General features: G+C 33.0%; 1 protein-coding gene across 3 annotated transcripts in view; it reads right to left on the bottom strand.

The window, feature by feature from the left end:
* WDSUB1 (WD repeat, sterile alpha motif and U-box domain containing 1) overlaps window positions 1-14,108 on the bottom strand; it is a 66,076-nt gene extending 51,968 nt beyond the window's left edge. Inside the window, exons 1-4 of one of the 3 annotated variants that reach the window (XM_051986330.1) lie at window positions 14,004-14,108; window positions 11,202-11,291; window positions 10,672-11,087; window positions 7,874-8,058 (exon numbers count right to left, since the gene is read on the bottom strand). In XM_051986330.1, coding sequence (XP_051842290.1) covers window positions 7,874-8,058; window positions 10,672-11,078 — 592 coding nt within the window. In that variant the 5' untranslated portion in view covers window positions 11,079-11,087; window positions 11,202-11,291; window positions 14,004-14,108. Of the gene's footprint in view, window positions 1-7,873; window positions 8,059-10,671; window positions 11,088-11,201; window positions 11,292-13,883 lie in introns of all 3 variants that reach the window. The other 2 variants (XM_051986329.1, XM_051986331.1) reach the window with 2 other exon arrangements.
* Window positions 14,109-18,764: the final 4,656 nt, after the last annotated feature.

The raw sequence follows: 18,764 nt of genomic DNA, 5'->3' as shown, positions 1-18,764 counted from the left end.
AAATGGCTTCTTACATACTCTTTCCCAAAGCCAATATCAGAGCAGCCATTTATAAAAGCTTATTGAATTTCTTAAAAAATAAATTCCCTTTGAATTAATGAAAAAAATTGCAAATGAAGGTGGCCTAGCTGTACCAGACCTAAAACTACATTATAAAACAGTGGTTATCAAAACCATTTGGTACTAGCCAAGAAACAAAGTAGTTGATCAGTGGAATAGATTATAGTAATCCAGTGTTTGATAAATCCAAAGACCTCAGATTCTGGGATTTTGTCACTATTTGAGAAAAATTGCTGGAAAAATTAGGAAATAGTATGGCAGAAACTAGGCATTGACCAACACCTAACTCCCTATACCAAGATAAGGTAAAAATGGGTTCATGATTTAGACATAAAGAGTGATAGTATAAGCAATTTATAAGAATAAAGGATAATCTACCACTAAGTTATATGGAAAAGGAAAGAATTTGTGGCCAAAGAAGAACTAGAGTACATTATGAAATACAAAATGGATAATTTTGATTATATTAAGTTTAAAAGTTTTTATGCAGGCAAAACCAATGCAGACAAGATTAGAAGGGAAACAGAAAACTGAGAGAAAAACTTTACATTACAAGGGTTTTTATAAAGGCCTTATTTCTAAAATAAATAGAGAACTCTCTCAAATTTATAAAAATACAAGCCATTCTCCAATTGACAAATGGTCAAGGGATATGAACAGATAATTTTCAGATGAACAAATTAAAACCATTTCTAGTCATATGAAAAAATGCTCTAAATCATTATTGATTAGAGAAATGCAAGTTAAGACAACTCTGAGGTATCACTACTTATTTCTCAGATTAGCTGACAGGAAAAGATAATGACAAATGTTGGAGGGGATGTGGGAAAACTGGGACACTAATACATTGCTTTTGTTTTTTAATTAAAGCTTTTTATTTACAAAATATATGCACGGATAATTTTTCAGCATTGACCCTTGCATAACTTTCTTTTCCAAATTTTTCCCTCCTTCCCTCCCATCCTCTCCTCTAGATGGAAGGTAGTCCAATACATGTTAATTCCTATATCTATATGTATATACATATTTATACAGTTATCTTGCTGCACAAGAAAAATCAGATCTAAAAAAAAAAAACTGAGAAGGAAAACAAAATGCAAGCAAACATCAACAGAAAGCATGAACATGCTATCCACACTCCCACAGGCCTTTCTCTGGGTGTATATGACTTTCTTCATCAATGAACAATTGGAATTGTTTGAATCATCTCATTATTGAAGACAGCCATGTCTATCAGAATTGATCATCGTATAGTCTTGTTATTGCCATGAATAATGATCTCCTGGTTCTGCTCAGAGCCAAGAGAACATTGTACACAGCAACAAAATTATACAATGATCAACTCTGATGGAATCACCCATTGAGGTGATTCAGATCAATTCCATTAGACTTATGGTAGAGAGAGCCATCTACATCTAGAGAGAGGACTGTGGGGACTGAATGTGGATCATAACATAGTTTTTCACCTTTCTTATTGTTATTTGCTTGCTTTTTATTTTCTTCCTCAATTTTTTTCCTTTTTGATCTGATTTTTTTCTTGTGCAGCATGACAAATGTGGAAATATGTATAGAAGAATTGCAGTTATTTAACCTATATTGGATTACTTGCTATTTAGGGGAAAGAGGAAAGAAAGGAAGGGAGAAAAATTTGGAACACAAGGTTTTGCAAGGGTGAATGTTAAAAACTATCTTTGCACATTTTTCGAAAATAAAAAGCATTTTTTTTTAAAAAAGAAAACTATCTTTGTATATATTTTGAAATAAAAAGCTATTTCTTAAAAAAAAAAAGAGAAAATAAGAAATCAAAAAAAGCATAATACTTGTGAACTGCAAAAATAAATTTCCTTTTACACATAAAATTAAATGTTTTTTTAATTATCCTATTGTTTGGAAATAAAACATAATATTTCTTAAATATAATTCCCTGAAATGCAACTGAATGTCAATTATTCAATGGAAGGCTTTTGTAATATATTTAAAATTATATTTGAATATAAATGTGTTAGATAGTCTAAGCACTTATAATATTTGAAGCATAATAACAAAGTCACACTGTGAACATTTTATTAAGACAGAAGAGTTAGGAAGTTGTGTGGTTTTCCAATATTCTCCCAGTTTAGCTCTTCCTAGCTTTCTTATTCCATGCTATTAGTGGACAATAAAATACTTTATAACATTAATACAAAACAAGAAATGCAAAGCTATGGGAAAGAGGTAGAAATGAAGTGTTCAATTTCTTAATTAAATAAGGAAGTTAAAAGCAAGATTTGTTAGGGATAATCCAGCTGTAATATGGATAATCTCCCCCTTGAAGATAATCACAAATTGACCATAAGAAGGTATAATGGCTTAGTTTAAATACATTGGGCTTTTTATCTATGAGTCTTGGATAAAATGTAGTTATGCCTTTGTAATTTATTCTTATAAAATAAATCATAATCAAGAAATGACTTTAAATAACCTGTGCAAATAGAAACATTCACTTAATAGAATTAATTCATTTATTGAGATTAGTATATTCAATCAATTAGTTAATGAATTAATGATAAACCTGCACAGAGAAATTTTAGAATTTAAGACTTATATTCTTGTCCTCTGAGGATGATGTCACAGAAGCAACTATTATGAAATGCTATATAAATACACTTTTAAAGAAAAGATACTGAATTGAAGATATGGAGGTCTAATTTGGCTTAATGCACTATATTTTCTATAGTGGACATTTGAAAAACATGTCAACAAACAAGTTCTTTATAACAGAACTCAAAAATGATTAGCATCCAGAAAAAACCTAACTTTTCATTTTTATCCTTGTGACAAGTTTGACATTGAATATTTATGTATATGGTAGAACTATAGTCAACCTTAAATAGATTTTTTTATGGCATAGTCTTTTGAGTTTATATGCAATTAAAAAATACAAAACAATACACAACAACCATTTTCACCTTCAATTACAGTAGGAGCTAGAAAAAACAATAATAATATGAATATGGAAAACAAAAGGTCAAACTCTCAAGGATAAAAATTTTAAAAAGGTTAGGAGGAAAAGAGAATTTATCACTAGCAGATATCATTGGTTAAAAAATAGAGAGGTCAATAAGTGGAACAGATTAGGTACCAAAACACAGAAGCAAAAGTAGCTTAGGACTCAATAAACACAACCACTCTAATTAATGGGAGTAAAGATTTGCTATTTGACAAAAAAACTGCTGGTAGAATCTTCAAAAATTAGGCATAGTATCAGATATGAAGATAAACTTCAAATGAAAATGACTTGGATTTAAAAGGTGCTATCATAAGCAAAACTTGAGCAGGAAAGAAGATATTTTTCACATCTAAAGATAAAGAGTTCATGATTAAACATTAAATATGGATTATTAGATAAAACAGCCAATTTTGAGCATGTAAAAGTTAAATATTTTTGAACAAACAAATCTAATATGGATAAAATTAGAAGACAAACATATTAACTGGAAAATAATCTTTGAAGTGAGTCTCTAACAAAGATTCCATTTCCAAGATACATAAGGAACAGTTTAAAATTTATAAGAGTAATTTCCTAATTAATAGATGTTTAAGTGTAAAGAGAAGGAAATTCAAACTATCAACAGGCATATGAAAAAATTCTCCAAATCACTAATTATTAAAAATTTAAATTAATACAACTCTGAGATTGCACCTGAAACCCACCAAATTGACAAAGAGGACAATGAAGGAAAATGACAAATATTGGTAAGATTACTAGAAAATAGGCACACTATTTTTGTAGTAACACTAGACACTGTTACTGGTATTGTTGAACTGGTCCAATCATTCTACCAAGATTTACCCAACTGTGCATGTTCCTTGACCTATACCACCAAGTGATCAAAGAAAGAGAAAAAGGACGTGTATTTACAAAATTATTTATAGCCATTTTTTCCAAATGGATACTAAGGGGATACTCTTCAGTCAGAGAATGCTGAAATGCTTTCTTCCTCAACTTTGCCCAGTGACTTCTTTGGTTTCCTTTAAAATTCCAATTAAAGTCCCATATTTTACAAGAAGCCTTTCCCAATTCTTCTTAATTCTAGGGCCTTACCTTCTGTTAATTATTTTGTATTTATTCTGTATCCTGCTTGATTTCTATATATTTATTTGCATGCTGGGTTCTCCACTAGACTTAGCTCTTGAGAACAAGGATTGTTTTTTGCTTCCTTTTTGATCTTTAGCTCTTAGCATGGTGTCTAGGTGCTTAATAAAATTTCTGATTGATTGATTGAATATAATGGAAAACTACAGTGCCATAAAAAATTTTTAAATGGTCAGTTATAGAGAAAACTGAACAGCTTCCTCTGACCTAATGCAGATGAAATGAACAGAATGAAAAGAATAACTTAAATAATGGCAACTACATAAAGAGAAAAACAACTTAGAAAAATTTTAGAATTTTGATTAATGCAATGATAAAAAGCAAGTCTAGGGCATTGAAAATGAAACAGACTATTCACTTCCTATCAAGGTAATATTTTTGTACGTGGTCAATGGGGGATTTTTTTTTTTTTTTTGGATAGTTGTTGATTATATATATTCGTCATCAGGGTTTCTTTTACTTTACTGCTCTGTGGAGGGAGAGTAGAAGGGAAAAATAATATATACTTATAAAAATAAATGTTTTAATAAGTTTTCATTAAAGACCTAACAAAATAGATAAGGTTGTTCTCTGCATGTATTAGTTGTGACATAAAAGAGAGATGGATGTTCATCAAAGGTTTGCTACAGACATGGAGAGAGCTATGTAAGGTTCAAGTTGAAGAGGGATTCCCTAAAGATGATGAGGTACTCCAAAAATTTCCAAAAATGTAGAAAATAGGGCACTTGTTAGCATGTTTCATATATAAGCAAATAGACAATGAGTTGGACCCATAATTCAACAGGAAGAGAATAGACTATATAAGCCTTTCAGAAATTGTATAGCTCTTGGACCCTAACTTTCTCACTAAAAATCAATGTTTTTAAAACCTATCTTTTTAATACAAATATTCCACAAATGGTGTTGTATGGCTTTGAACCACAGAATAGTAGTCTCTGAAAAATAAAAAAAATCAGAAAAACTCAAAAGACAATAGAGAAGTATATCACAACACTCTGTTACACTGTTTCAGTTCCCTAAAACATAACAAATATGGAACTGTAAGAACAAGAATAAATGTTATCATCAAGAAAGTATATGACAGAAAAAAATTCAGTGGATTGTGTGGCAAGAAGGGAAAATAAGCAGGACAGCCCATATGTCTTACTGGTATTTTCTTGTTGGCAGGAGAAAATAAATAAGCCTCCTAACATATTAGATGGGTCACCTGCAGCAGACCTATTGAACAAAGTTGTTAAAAGCCCACAAGATGGATAAGTAATGAGGTGCTTTAACTGTGATAGATGGAAGAAATGCCTACATCAATGACTAAGAATGGAACCAAAAGAAGAAGCCACTCTTGCCCCAATGCTAAATTCATCCAATTTCACGCCATGTAGGCAGAACAAGCAAATACAGCTAAATCAGGTGGCAGCTAGTGATTCAAAAATGAAGCAGCAAAATCAGAGCCAACTACTTTTTCAGCCTATCACTGGCATGGCTGATTCTTCCTCTTCTAACACATACCTATAATTTCAAGCTAGCAATAAAGGAGGATTCCTTAAAGCTGCAGCTAGAACAGAAATATGATTCTGAACCTTACTTACTCTTTCATGGACTAACTGGTCCTTTCCATTATGAAAATACTCCATATTTGTCCTTTATACAGCAGGTAGCATTTTCAAAGAAGAAACTGCCTTTGAAAAAGTCACACAGGTAGAACAAAGCTCGCCTTTGGGGCCTATGGAGGGATATGATTTGAATTGGGCCCAGGAGACTATGAAAGGAAATCACAGTACTGCAGCAAGAAATGATCTCTATTCAGCCAACAATTATTCACTGAGTACTTATTTTATACTTAGTGTTATGCTATGATATAAATGATGCAAAAGAAAAGGCACCATCACAATAGAACTCTGGATTTGGGATTGGAAAGACCATGACTACCATTACTAGGTCAGTGTATAAGTCACATAAAGCTCTCTAAATCTTAGGTTCCTGATCTATAAAATTCTTAGGAATAATAATGTATGACAAAATAAGCTTAGAGAAAAAAATAAATAAAATTACTTTTTTTGCTATTGATAAGATTCACTTAAAAACCTAAAAGAATTGAATAAAATAATTAAAATAATGAATAAATTTTGCAAAGTTTCAGGGAAAATTAATAAATCTGTATAAACTATAAAGTTTAGCAGAAAAATCTAGAAAGCAAAATTTTATTCAAATAACTATAGAAAGAATAAAGTATTTGAGAATATAGCTACCAAAACACACCCCAAAACTCTGTTTAAACAAAAAAAAAAGTGTGAATTTATGAACTATAAAACAATTCTTGCAGAAGTAAAGATAGGCAGAATTAAGTGAAAAAACATTAGCTGCTCATATTGTAGGTTGAGCAAATGAAATTTTTAACTAGTTCTAATCACTCGAATAACTATTACTTTTTTTGATTTCTGATATGAATAGACCCCCTTTATTTGCCATTTATTTCATTTTTATTAGTGAAATTCTTGACCTTTTTTTCCTTGAAATAATTTTTTGTCATTTTTTTTAGTTATATAAAGTATTCTTTTAGTATTTTTACTAGTACATCACTGAATGTGAAAAATAATTTAATTCTTATTTTATTGGCTCAACCTAGCCATGAGCAATTTATGTTCCCACAGTTACTTAGACTTGTCTTTATTTTACAGAACATTTAGATTGATTTTATTTTAAGATACTAAATGCATTAAAACAAGAATGACTCATATTACTGAACATGTTACTCATGTTACTGACTTTACAATAGTATGTTCATCTGATATATTTTAAACATTATTTGATCTACATGAATTTCTGGAGGAATACAACTCTTGTGTAAAATGAGTTAGACTGGTTTATATTCCTGATGAGTATTCTTTACTTGAACATTCTTATTTACAAATTTAATACATCTCTTAAGAAGTAACTATAAATTCACAAATATTAATTTGTGTTCATTATAAAGATGACTTAAAGACCCTTTCTTGTTAACCAGTAAAAAATTAGATTTTTTTATAAATGCCCTCAAAATTTATACATATCTAAAAGGATGCTTCTGAGTGATTTCAAATTTGAGCTAAAGAAGCACCTTTAAAAGCCAATGGAATCACTTATTCATGAAAATCAAATAGATTTCCCTATTTAGATTCTAATGTAAACATATATCTTAAATATTATTTCAGCTTCAATAATTTTATCTACATCATTAGATATAATTTATATAATTTTCAGATTACCTGTTTTTCATTGCTTAGAATTACAATAAATACATAATTGAAAAGTTGTAAATTTTTAAACTGAGAAACTCAATTTTAAAATGTCAAAAATACAATTTTCATATAAGTTATTTCAACTTATGCATCATATAAAAGACTTCAACAAAATCTAATCCTCTTTGTATTGCAGTTATAAAAATAGAATAAATGAATGGTCTTAATGAATTTTTGTATCTGATACTATCAGTAGTTGAATCATCCCACTTATGGTACTTTTTTATCATAAAGGAGAACAAAGAAATTATAGGATAGAATTGAGAACTTAATATATGATACTTATTAATATTAACATATATTAGCGATTATTATACCTAATAATGATTAAAAAAAAGAAAGCATCAAATTATAGTAGAAAAGAATATAAGGCAGGTACACTTAAAACAGTAAAACAACTAACCAGAAATTGGCTGTGAAGAAAAATCACAGCAAGTGATTCCAAGATCATGTGCTTTTTCACTATATAAACACCTCATTTTATCATCCCAGACTGTTAAGTCTCCACATGACGATCCTGTGACAAAGATGCTTCCATTAGGAGAAAATGCACAGGCCACCAAGGAACCATCTTTAACACTACCACATCTGAAATAAAGAGTTAAAGAATACAAGAATTTGACTTTATACATCTTTTGTTTTGAAAACGTAACTACTAACTATAATCTGATAATGCAAAAAATTATAAATCCTAGCTATTATTTAAAAAGGTAAAAAATGACTATTACTATTCCTTTACAATGAGGAAGAAATTTAACATATGCCCAAAGTTGAAACTTGTTCTCTTAAAAGAAAGTGAAAATTTTAATGTTATCTCAAATAATATATTTCACCAAACTGCCTATATCCTAACCTAAAGTCAATTTACATTTATCTATTTATGCAGAGATATGCATAAAGGAGAATGTCAAAGTAGTTTCATATCAAACACATTAAAACAGCAAATACAGACAATATTATCAAATATACTTTTATCTTCAAAATAACTAATCATAATAAATTTAAATTGAACACATTCACATTAATTTTATATATTTAAGTTAAAAAAAAAAACAAAACCCTAACTCTCTCCAAACCCAAATAACCCTTTAGAAACATGAATTTTTCTATTTTACTTCTTTCTTCCTAACACAAATTTATCTTAGAAAAATAATGTTAAAGTTAAACCTAACTTTAGAAAAAAAAAAGTACGGTATTATGATAATTACATATGCAATTATTTTCTTAAAATTAGTGAAAATTCAATAATTAGTAGAGTGCCCCATCCAGTGGCTAAATTTACTATCCATATATGCTGTATCCTATTAGCTAAAAATTAAAACTAGGAAGACTAAGTGCCAAAATCATAAGCCATCATCGCCTTAGTTTAAAAAAAAAAATTTCCTTTAAGATAACTTTAACTCTATATTGCTACCTATGATTGTAGTATTTTATTATTTCATTTTATTTTTTATATAATGTTTCTACATATTGCTTGAAAATGACTACCTTCCTCTTTCCCCTCAAATTAGATAATTGTTGGTACTAGGATGGAGTAATTAATAGTTCTCAAAAGGTCATGTAAAACAATTTTTTAAAAAATAAAGACAGAACAATTTGGCTAATGAAAAAAACCTGAAATAAACTGCACATTTATATAAAAATCCAATAAAGGATACTTAACATAGCTGCTTAGGAAATGCTCATGTGAGGTTCTCCCTATATTAAAAGCAAAACGAATAAATGGAAATCTCATAATTAGTAAGCTTATTTTTATTTAAACCAAATTACACAAAAACCAATGAAAAAACTTTAGTCTTAGTCTTAAACATATACCAAGATATGCCAAGATTCTTAGTCTTCCTCTTTGGCCTTATTCCACACTAAAACTTCCACATAAGCAGCCCTACCTCCCCTCAATAAATATATACACTCAGCCTTAAAGTAATGATAATTTTAAAATATATGTTTTTAAAGCAGAAATAGATAGAAAATAGATAGAAAATCAATTTTGGAAAAAGAAGAACTAGATTCATGTTTCAAACACTGGCTATATAACCCCAAGTGACTATTTCTGTAATCTCTCAGTTCCCCAAACAACTTTTTAAGTCCTTAACTGACAGAGATGCCCATTTGTATTCATTCTCTATGATAAAAATACCTTTTTTTACAGAGAGTTATCTATATATCAATCAAATCATAGGCCCAGTCCCATTTCATTCCAATTTATAAGTGTTAAAATTACAAGGCTTCTTTATCCTCAGTGTTTCTTTTTTTTAAACTGAAGATAAAATATTTCTGGGCACAAAGTTTTCGTTTTTCCTGGGCTTAAAAATCAAAGCATTAAACTAATGGTCTGAAACTATTCCTCAATTTATGGTTAAGGAAGAATAAAACATTAGAAGAATTATTAAATTAGGAGCAAAATGACAACCAGAATCACTGAAGCCCTAAATAAAATTTCCTTTTTTAAATGAATGTATAAATATAAAATATGATTATTCAAATACTTAAAAATCAAGAAATAATTAAATGTTTTAAAAAATTTATAAAAGAGTTAAAAATGGCTAATGGAGAAGGGAGAAGAAAGGTAGTATATACACTGGTCAGAATTTCTTCATATAGAGTTCCCTATAACAATGTAAGCCCAGAACCGGTTTCATCCCATTCCAATTTACAAGTGATAAAGTTACAGATACTCTTGTTTTAAAAAATGGATATTCTTAATCACAAACACTCTTTTAAAAAGTGAAAATAAATATTTGAAAATAAAGGTGATATTATAACTGAATATATTAATAACATTGCAAAAAAAGACTAAAACATAAGTATAAAAATCTTACGATCAAATCCATCATAGCTTTTGCTGAATCTCTATTTTCTTTTTAGATCTTCAGATGACTGGTGATTCTCTGATGTTTTTCTTTATAATTTCCTCAAGTTAGGTTTTATTTTTATTTTTAAAGAACATTTTATTTTCCCCCAATTACATGTTAAAACAATTTAAAACATTTTTTAAAAGTTTTGAATTCCAAATTCTATCTATCCCTCTATCTTCCTCTCCCCACTCCCTGAGATGGTAGGCAATCTGATATAGATTATACATGTGTAATCAAGTAAAACATCTCATACATTTTCAAAACATCTCACAACATTCAGCTTTTTAATGATTTTTTTTGATTATTCTTCTAATACAATAAAAATAAATAAGGAGATTCATACCTAAACAACTTATGTGTCTGCATATTCCATGAGACTACAGTGCCATCAGCTGCTCCTGACACCAAATATGTAGAATCTGGAGAAAATCTGCACACCCTTACAGCACTGCCACTGGGTTGATTCAACACTGCCATAATGAGTCCAGTTTGAGTATTCCATAAAACAGTTGTACCATCTGTAGAACAGGAAGCTAAAACGTGTCCTGAGGGTGAAAAACAGCAGCAATGGACAGCATATGTGTGATACTTTAGTGGAGAATATGGAAGTTCATTAAAGCCATTTAATGAATAGAGACGAATGGTCTTGTCCAAGGAGCAAGTAGCCAAAAGGGAAGAAGAAAAGGAACAGCAGTTGACATCATCACCATGATCTGCTAGTGTATGAATTAGTGTCACCATGTTTCTCATGTAAATACCCTGCAATTAAAAATAAATAAAATAAAAATTTCCTCTTCCTTAATGTTCAGATAAACACAACTCCTATCTTTGTCAAAAGAATAAAATCTATTTTAAGTATTTTGTCTTTCTTACCTATTTAAGATGAAAATTGCTACTTCATTTACCACCAATGACTTCTTAATTGCTAAATCCAAATGCCTTCTCTTCTTCATCTTCCTTGACCTTTTGGGAAAAAAATGCAAAAACATTTAGCAAGCTCTATGTACAAAACAGTGAATAGGCTCAGGAGATGATACAAAGTTTGAGACACAGTCTCTGATTCTCTGAGGCTGATGATATATGATATAATCCATGCACACATAAATGTAAAGCAAGAAAATCAAAATTCTTAAAAGGTATAAAGTTTTATGTTAATCAAAGAGTTGTGGGAGTCATTACAAATTTGGGAGTTAAGGAAGTTATCCAGAAGAAACGAACATTCAAGATGGGATTTAAAGGATAGGATTCAATGACAGTACAGAATAGGGGGCAATATGAACAAAGAAATGGAAGCAAGAAAATATGAGGCATGGAAATCAGTCAATTAGTACTCTAGGACTGATAGCATTAAAATATTATTTTCTGATTTATGCTATATGCTAGAAAAAGAACTAGATGGTATAAAAGCCTTGTTAATACTAGTCAATTACAAAGAAAGCCCAAAGACTGAAAAGCTTCTGTCAAAGACAAGATGAATAGAGAAAAATATCTTAAGATTATACTCCAGCTGAACTTCATGAACATTTTCAAAACAAATCAACACAATGGCCATGTCTGACAAAGTATGTCTCCTTCCAACCTAGATTCTACCTCTGGAAGTAGTATAATTGGTCATTGCTCAGAATTCTAAGATTTTTCAATATTACACATAAATTTATTTTTAGTCAAATTGTTTTAAAAATAGTATGTAACCGCCATAACACATGGGAAAGAAAAGCATTTGCCAACAGTTGGAAAATTGCTAAAAAGTGGTTATCACTGAGAGTAGTTGGTCACTTATATTTTATCTAAACTCTTTCCACAAATCTACTGCAAGGTTTGGCCAGCTGTACCAAATACTAAAACTAATTTCTTTGATAAAGATCTTTAAAAAAAAAAAAAAAGTCTTTGTGACCCCCCCCCCAATAGATTTTTCCAATGTTCTTTCAGTAGGAGTGCTATCTCTGAAACTGCAATTGTTTGCAGTCCTATTAAATAAAAGCAGTTGAAAGAAGCAGAGGATGCCAAAATCAAGACAGCACTAGCTTTGAATCTGTTTATGGTTTAGTTTAAAGCCTAAGATCTTTTAACCTCAATAAGGTTAGAGCTCTTCTCTGTATACATCCCCAAGGAGATGGTAGTCCCAGATGAGTTTATATTCCCTGCAGTTTATTTTCCATCGAGGGCATTCTACAATTTCCAGCTTACATTAATATAGCCTACCTGCTTATCTTCTGGGAAAACTATAGGCAAGTTTTATCCTGATTTTCCCTAAAAGTGCATTTTACTAATTTGTTAAGATGAGATTTTATTTGCTGGTTTGCTGAGGTATAAAGTTCATTTGTTTTCTTTTGTATTTGCTTCCTGAGCACACATTTTAAATGGAAAAAGTAAAAATTTAAAACTAAAAGAGCAAAGGAGCTGTTGACTTGCCTCTACAGAAAGCTCTACTGTATCAAAACTAAAAAACAAAGTCATTTCAATACAAATTGCAAATTATAGATAAAATAGATTATAAACAAAACCAGCTCTGCAACACCAGAGCAGACCCTAACCTGTAAGATTAAAGAGCAAAAATCCCTCAAACTCCCCTGAATATAATGATTTGAATAATATTCTTGAGCAATACACATTTCTGCAATTTAAGTAAAAAATCATTTGTTCCTTTGGTTAGTTGACAAACTTTTTAAATGGGTCTCCCATCTCTCCACTGTTACTTGAGCTTTGGTCTCCACTTCCAGAGAACTGCTTCTACCCTAGAAAGTGACCTCTAAACTCAATTCCAGGACTAACACCGAATTTGGTTTAATAAGGGGAACAATTGTCTGGGTTCCTTGGAGACCCCACTTAGATCTGGGGAGTTCTGGCCAGATTCCAGGGTTTGGGCTTCCTGCCAGAATGCCTTTGGGAGCCCACACAGGATTCAGAGAAGACAAACAAGATCATTTCTCAAAGGAGAGCGCACAGCAGATAGTAGCAAAAGGCAGAACCTGGACCTGGAGTAAAGAAGACCTGAGTTCAGATGCGAGGTCATATCCCAACTCGGATATTCAAGACCCTGGGCAAGCCACTAAAACTAGTCTGCCAGTTTCATTCTATGTAAAATGGGTATGGTTAGTAGTGTATCAAATGAGATGTTCAAGGAGTAAAAAAGAACTATTATCACCAATTGTAGAATGACCCACCCCCAACGCCCATCCTCTAGTTCCAACTTCCAGCGCCCGGTCAGCCCCTTCCCACACCAGCCTCTAGGGGTTGCACCCGGAGTCACACTAAACGATTCGGGGCCGGATGGGGGTGTAGGAGTAAGGAGAAGCAGGTGCAGACCCCCAGTTTTCCACCAAGTTCAAGGAGCAAACTACCCTTAAGTCTCCTAGGATGTCCAGCTGTCAAGGTTTATAAAGGGCATCCGGGCCCCTACCCCGCCCAGAACGTCCCATGGATAGGGGAGGAGAAACAGAGAGGACCGCACCCCGCGCGCGCGCCCGCCAGGGCGGGAGGGAGGAAAAGAAGGAGAGGTGGGGGGGGTCGAAGGGAGGCGGGGCCACGAGCGTCCCTAGCGTCCTCGCTTCCCACCTGTCACGAGGCGGCCACGGCGGCTCGTCTGGTCAGCGAGTCCCGAGGCCGCGGGGACTTCCCGCCACGTCTTCCCGCCGCGTCTCCTTGTACAGCCGGCCGCGGGCGGGCCCTTCCTACCTTAGGTACTGCGCTGATGGCGCCGCCTCGGAGATCCGCCTTCGGATACCGGTCCCCCAGAGCCTATATACGTCACGCGGACAGGACAGGTGAAGTCAGGGGTGGGGAATACAAAGGGGAGGACCTGCCTTCCGTAGGACTGGGCTGCGGGGTGGGGCGTCGGATTACGCATGAGCGTCCTGCGTTGTGGGAGGAGGAGGAGGAAGAGAAAAAAAGAGTAAGAAGAAAAGAACTTTTTAGAGGCTTTTGAAATAATGTAACAATAACACTGTAGAAAATGAGCAATTTTGAAATACTTCAGAATTCGGATCAACTTAATGATCGAATATTCCAGAAGACCAATGAAGAATATTACCCTCCAGGGCACAAAGATGACAGTCTATACAAAAAAGACATTTTTTGATCTAGAGAATTGTGAATTTATTTTGCTTAATTGTGTAAGTATATTGGTTACTAGGGTGTCCCAATGCAAAATAATTTAAGATTGTATGAAAGATAAAACAGAGATAACCTTATTCAGTTACCACCTGATAATAAAACATCAGACATAAAATAGGGGGACAAAACTTCACCAAAAGATTTTCTATAGATGTGGTATTTCAATTTCTGTGATGACATACTAGTTACTTCAAATCCAGAAACACTGCAGAATTTCCTAGATGAAATCTATAACTATTCTAAATAATTTGGCGGAAAATCAAGTGGATCAAGATTATATTGCCTATATTAAGACTGCAGTTGCATCAATAACTTATGATCCATTTCTATATGTACAACTTTGTATTTGTACATATCTGAGATATAATAAAATAGATAATGGGTTGGGCTAGAATTATATAAGGGGAAAAGATTTGAATTGCCTTCAGAAAACTTAATGACCCTCAGTTTCTCTCAGATACAAAAATATGTAAAATTAAAGTGACTACATGATTTCAAAGAAGAGAAATAATAATGGACTTTCTTTTTTTCCTCTTTGTTTTAAGCATTTGTCTTTCTGGAAGGAGATAAGAATATATTGGAAAATATAGGTGATACTAAAAATGAATAAAAATTCATTTTTAAAAAAGCAAGCTTGAATTGTTACAATCTGCCTGATCACATATGGCTATCTTTTGTGTTAATATTTTAACACATAATTTCTGTTAATGTTTATTTTGTTTTAACATTTTAAAAATTATGTTTGACATTCTTTTCTTTTTTTTATATTTTAAGTTCCCTATCATTGCTTTCCCACTCACTAAAAGGCAAACAATATGTCAGTTATATATGTGAAATAATCCAAAACATTTCCATTTTAGCCATTTTTTTAAAAGCAAGAAAACATAAAAAGTGAGAAAATTATACTTTAATTTGCATTCGGTTTTCATTAGTTCTCTCTTTGGAGTTTTATAGCATTTTTTCATCATGAATCCTTTAGAATTGGTTTAAATCATATATTGATCAGAAAAACCAAGTCTTTCAGTTAATCATTGTTGGAATACACAGGAGAGCTGTTGGAATACATGGGAGCCACCTGACAGTGGCTGCTGGAGATCCAACCCAGAATGGATATCCTCTTGTGAAAGGATGATACAAGGAGACCGAGGCAGTTGTTCTCTGACTGAAAGGCTGTTGCATTGTCTGATCTTTCTCCTATTTCGTCTACCTCCAATTTATCTCATTCTCAGTCTGCAACACCTGTGTCATAAAAGGCTTCCCTGTAACTCCTTCAGATGTTATGCTTCACAGCTGTGGAGGCTTTCAAAGAATTGACCTGGCCCTCAACAGATCATCATTATGAAATTCTTGGTACTGATCATTATGCAAAATGATCTCCTAGTTCTCATTTCATTTTGCTTCAATTCACATATGGCTTACCATGTTTTCCTCTCATCATTGCCCATAGCACAATGGTGCTTCTTCACTATCATATGCCATTCTTCAATGAAAAGCATGCACTCAATTTCCAATCTTTTGCCCTAGTAAAAAGAGCTGCTATAAATATTTTTGTACATATAAGTCCCTTTCTTTTTTTTTTTTTTTTTTTTTTTCAGTTTTTGGGATAGAGCAAGTAGGAGCTAATGATACCAGGAGTCATTTACAAACAATCAAACAAAGTCAAAAAAAGAAGTAACATTACTGGGTCAAAGAGTATTTACAATTACATAAACCTTTTGGCTTAGTTCCAAATTGTTCTTTGAATGGTTGGACTAATTCGGCACATCACTAACAGTTCATTGCTATAACTATTTTCCCCTTATCCCCTTTAGCATTTGTTTTTTTCTGATAACTATGAGTTGATACCCAGAATTATTTTAATTTTCATTTCTCTAATCAATTGTGATTTAGAATACTTTTTATCATATAACTCTATGTTGCAGTCATCTTTTAAGAACTCATGGCATATGAGCCCTTTAATCTCAGAGGTGAGATGAATGACATGAGAGATTCATAGGGTGTGAAAAGAGCTCCAGTTTAATATGCTGGACAGCTTTGTTGATATACATTTTTGCAAGCTTGATCAGCGCATGGACAGTAGGCAATCCCCAATCGCCATTCAGAGAAGCAGCTTGTGGGCTTTGCGTATGCATAGTACCTACCAATGGGAGGAGAGCCAATCCAGCAGCTTGCTCACAGGCAAGAGGCCCTGTTCAGGCATCCCTGTTCACATAGCCACTGGCTATGACCGGGCTTATACTGGTTCCCACGATCACAAATCAATGCTCCTTGCTCAACAAGGGCGTTTCTGCAACATGGCAGAAAACTTATTGTGCATCAAAGGTCGAGGTGATCTTTGTACTCCCTCTCAGCAGAATCCCATACTTTTGAAATTCCCCCTTTTTATCTTTTAGATTAAAAAGTCATTTCTTGAGCTGCAGCCTCTGCAAGATGGTGGGAAAAGATCTATAAAAGCATCCTAATATTACAGGGCAACAACAAAGCAGTAACAACATAACACACAGGGCAATCCATGATTGTAATTTTAACCATCATGAAAGAGATTTTCTCAAACTAATGTTTTATTTTTTCAGCAGTTTTATCTGGATTCACATTGCTATTGAGCCTAGAGTTTCAATAACTCTACTTCTGCTCCTATTTCCAATGATACTTCTCTTCTTTCTAATGAGATTAAGTCTGTTTCTCACTTTTGACAGGAAGCAGTTATACATAAGCTCTAGTGATCACAAATACAATCTGATTTTAAGTTTCAGTATACAATTCCAAAAAATAACATTGTAAAAATCTAATATTTCTTGGGTAACAATTACAGAGTCTCCCCATATAAATGCATAATTCCCTCCCAGACAGGCTTTAGTAGAAAACTGGTATTCAGTCCTTATGCCATTTGTCCAAAGAATCAGGTCCCAAGATGTTTTTCCATGTGCCAAACTGCTGGCCCAATTCTTGAATAACAAAAATGTGTCCTAAGGAGGCTTGTGCTTTCTAAAGGTCCAAACTGATGATCCATTATGTAGACACATTGCTGCAACCCTTCTACGTGGCTAAGGATGTCCAGAATGTGTCACATGATACCCCACCCCCTCCATGAGACAATTCTAGGCCATGGTGGGTCCAGCCTACCTTTTAGACTCTATTGCCAGTCCTGATTGTGTGTGACACAAACCCATATATATAGAAAACATCTTGCTGATGACATTGGGGACACAACTTCTCCTGTTGGACAGTTGCCTCTTCCTTCTTTTCCTCTTTAGTTCTATGGACAACTTTGAGATGTCTGATAGGGGTCCACTGCTGAAGTTTTTAATCCTGTGGAGATATAAGCATATCTGGCCCCCATATTAGAACCCTATAGGGTCCCTCCCATTTTTCAGGACCCTTTTTTATTATCATGGTCCATGTAAGAACATGGTCCTGTTCTTAGAGGGTCTTGTTAATGGAGATAGGGTGTTATCTTTGAGTGATTATGTTCACCAAAGAATATTTCATAACTGAACTAAAATCATTTGAATCAAATTTTAAGTAATTTATTGTGTACACTGCTTTATATCTTTCTGAGTGACCCTACCTCCATCTCCCTGTGTTTGTTTTTTGATAAATCTCTTGAGGGTCTGATTAGTCCTTTCTACAGTGGCCTGTCTTGTAGGGTTGTAAGGAATCCTCAAAATATGATATATGGAGAATTCTTGTAAAAACTTATAATATTTTTGAGGTATATGAGGGTCCATTATCAATCTTAATGTTGTGTGAGATACCCATAGAAGCAAAACAGTAAAATAGGTGATTACATGTGAAGCAGCTTCCCCTTATTGAACAGATACAGTTACAAAGCCTGAATAAGTGTCAACTATAGCATGAATGCATGTTTTTACCATGTGTGTATCATTTGCCTATCACCTCTGGGGTTAGTCCCCGCCTTACAGTCTGAGAATATGGTTTACAAGCTACACATCTTTTTGAAGTGAAGATAAAGAATATAACTGATTACCTTTTGCTTTTTGTCTGCTAAGTGTCGCTGCAATCTTTGTTTTATATTTCTGATCCTGCTTTTCCTCAGTTCTTATTTCATTTTTTTACATTGGGAGAGTATTTGAAAAGCTGGAGGTCTCAAAAGATGCAAAAATAAGGTGGGGCCAAACGTGGTGGAGGGGGGAAGGCCATCCATTATCATCCTCCTCAGGCTCAGGAGAGGGACATCGACTGCTAAGAGATGGGCTTGTCTTTGCTTCCATTATAAGTTTCCTGACCTCCTTTTCTGGTTCTGATTTCAAACTTTGTTTAATGAGATTATTTTGTATTTTTCCTGAGCATTGTTTATCAAAA

The sequence above is a fragment of the Antechinus flavipes genome, chromosome 3, assembly GCF_016432865.1.
Source record: "Antechinus flavipes isolate AdamAnt ecotype Samford, QLD, Australia chromosome 3, AdamAnt_v2, whole genome shotgun sequence".
Lineage (NCBI taxonomy): Eukaryota > Metazoa > Chordata > Mammalia > Dasyuromorphia > Dasyuridae > Antechinus > Antechinus flavipes.
Note: the sequence above shows the minus strand (reverse complement) of the source record. Positions and strands in the feature narration are given on the sequence as shown.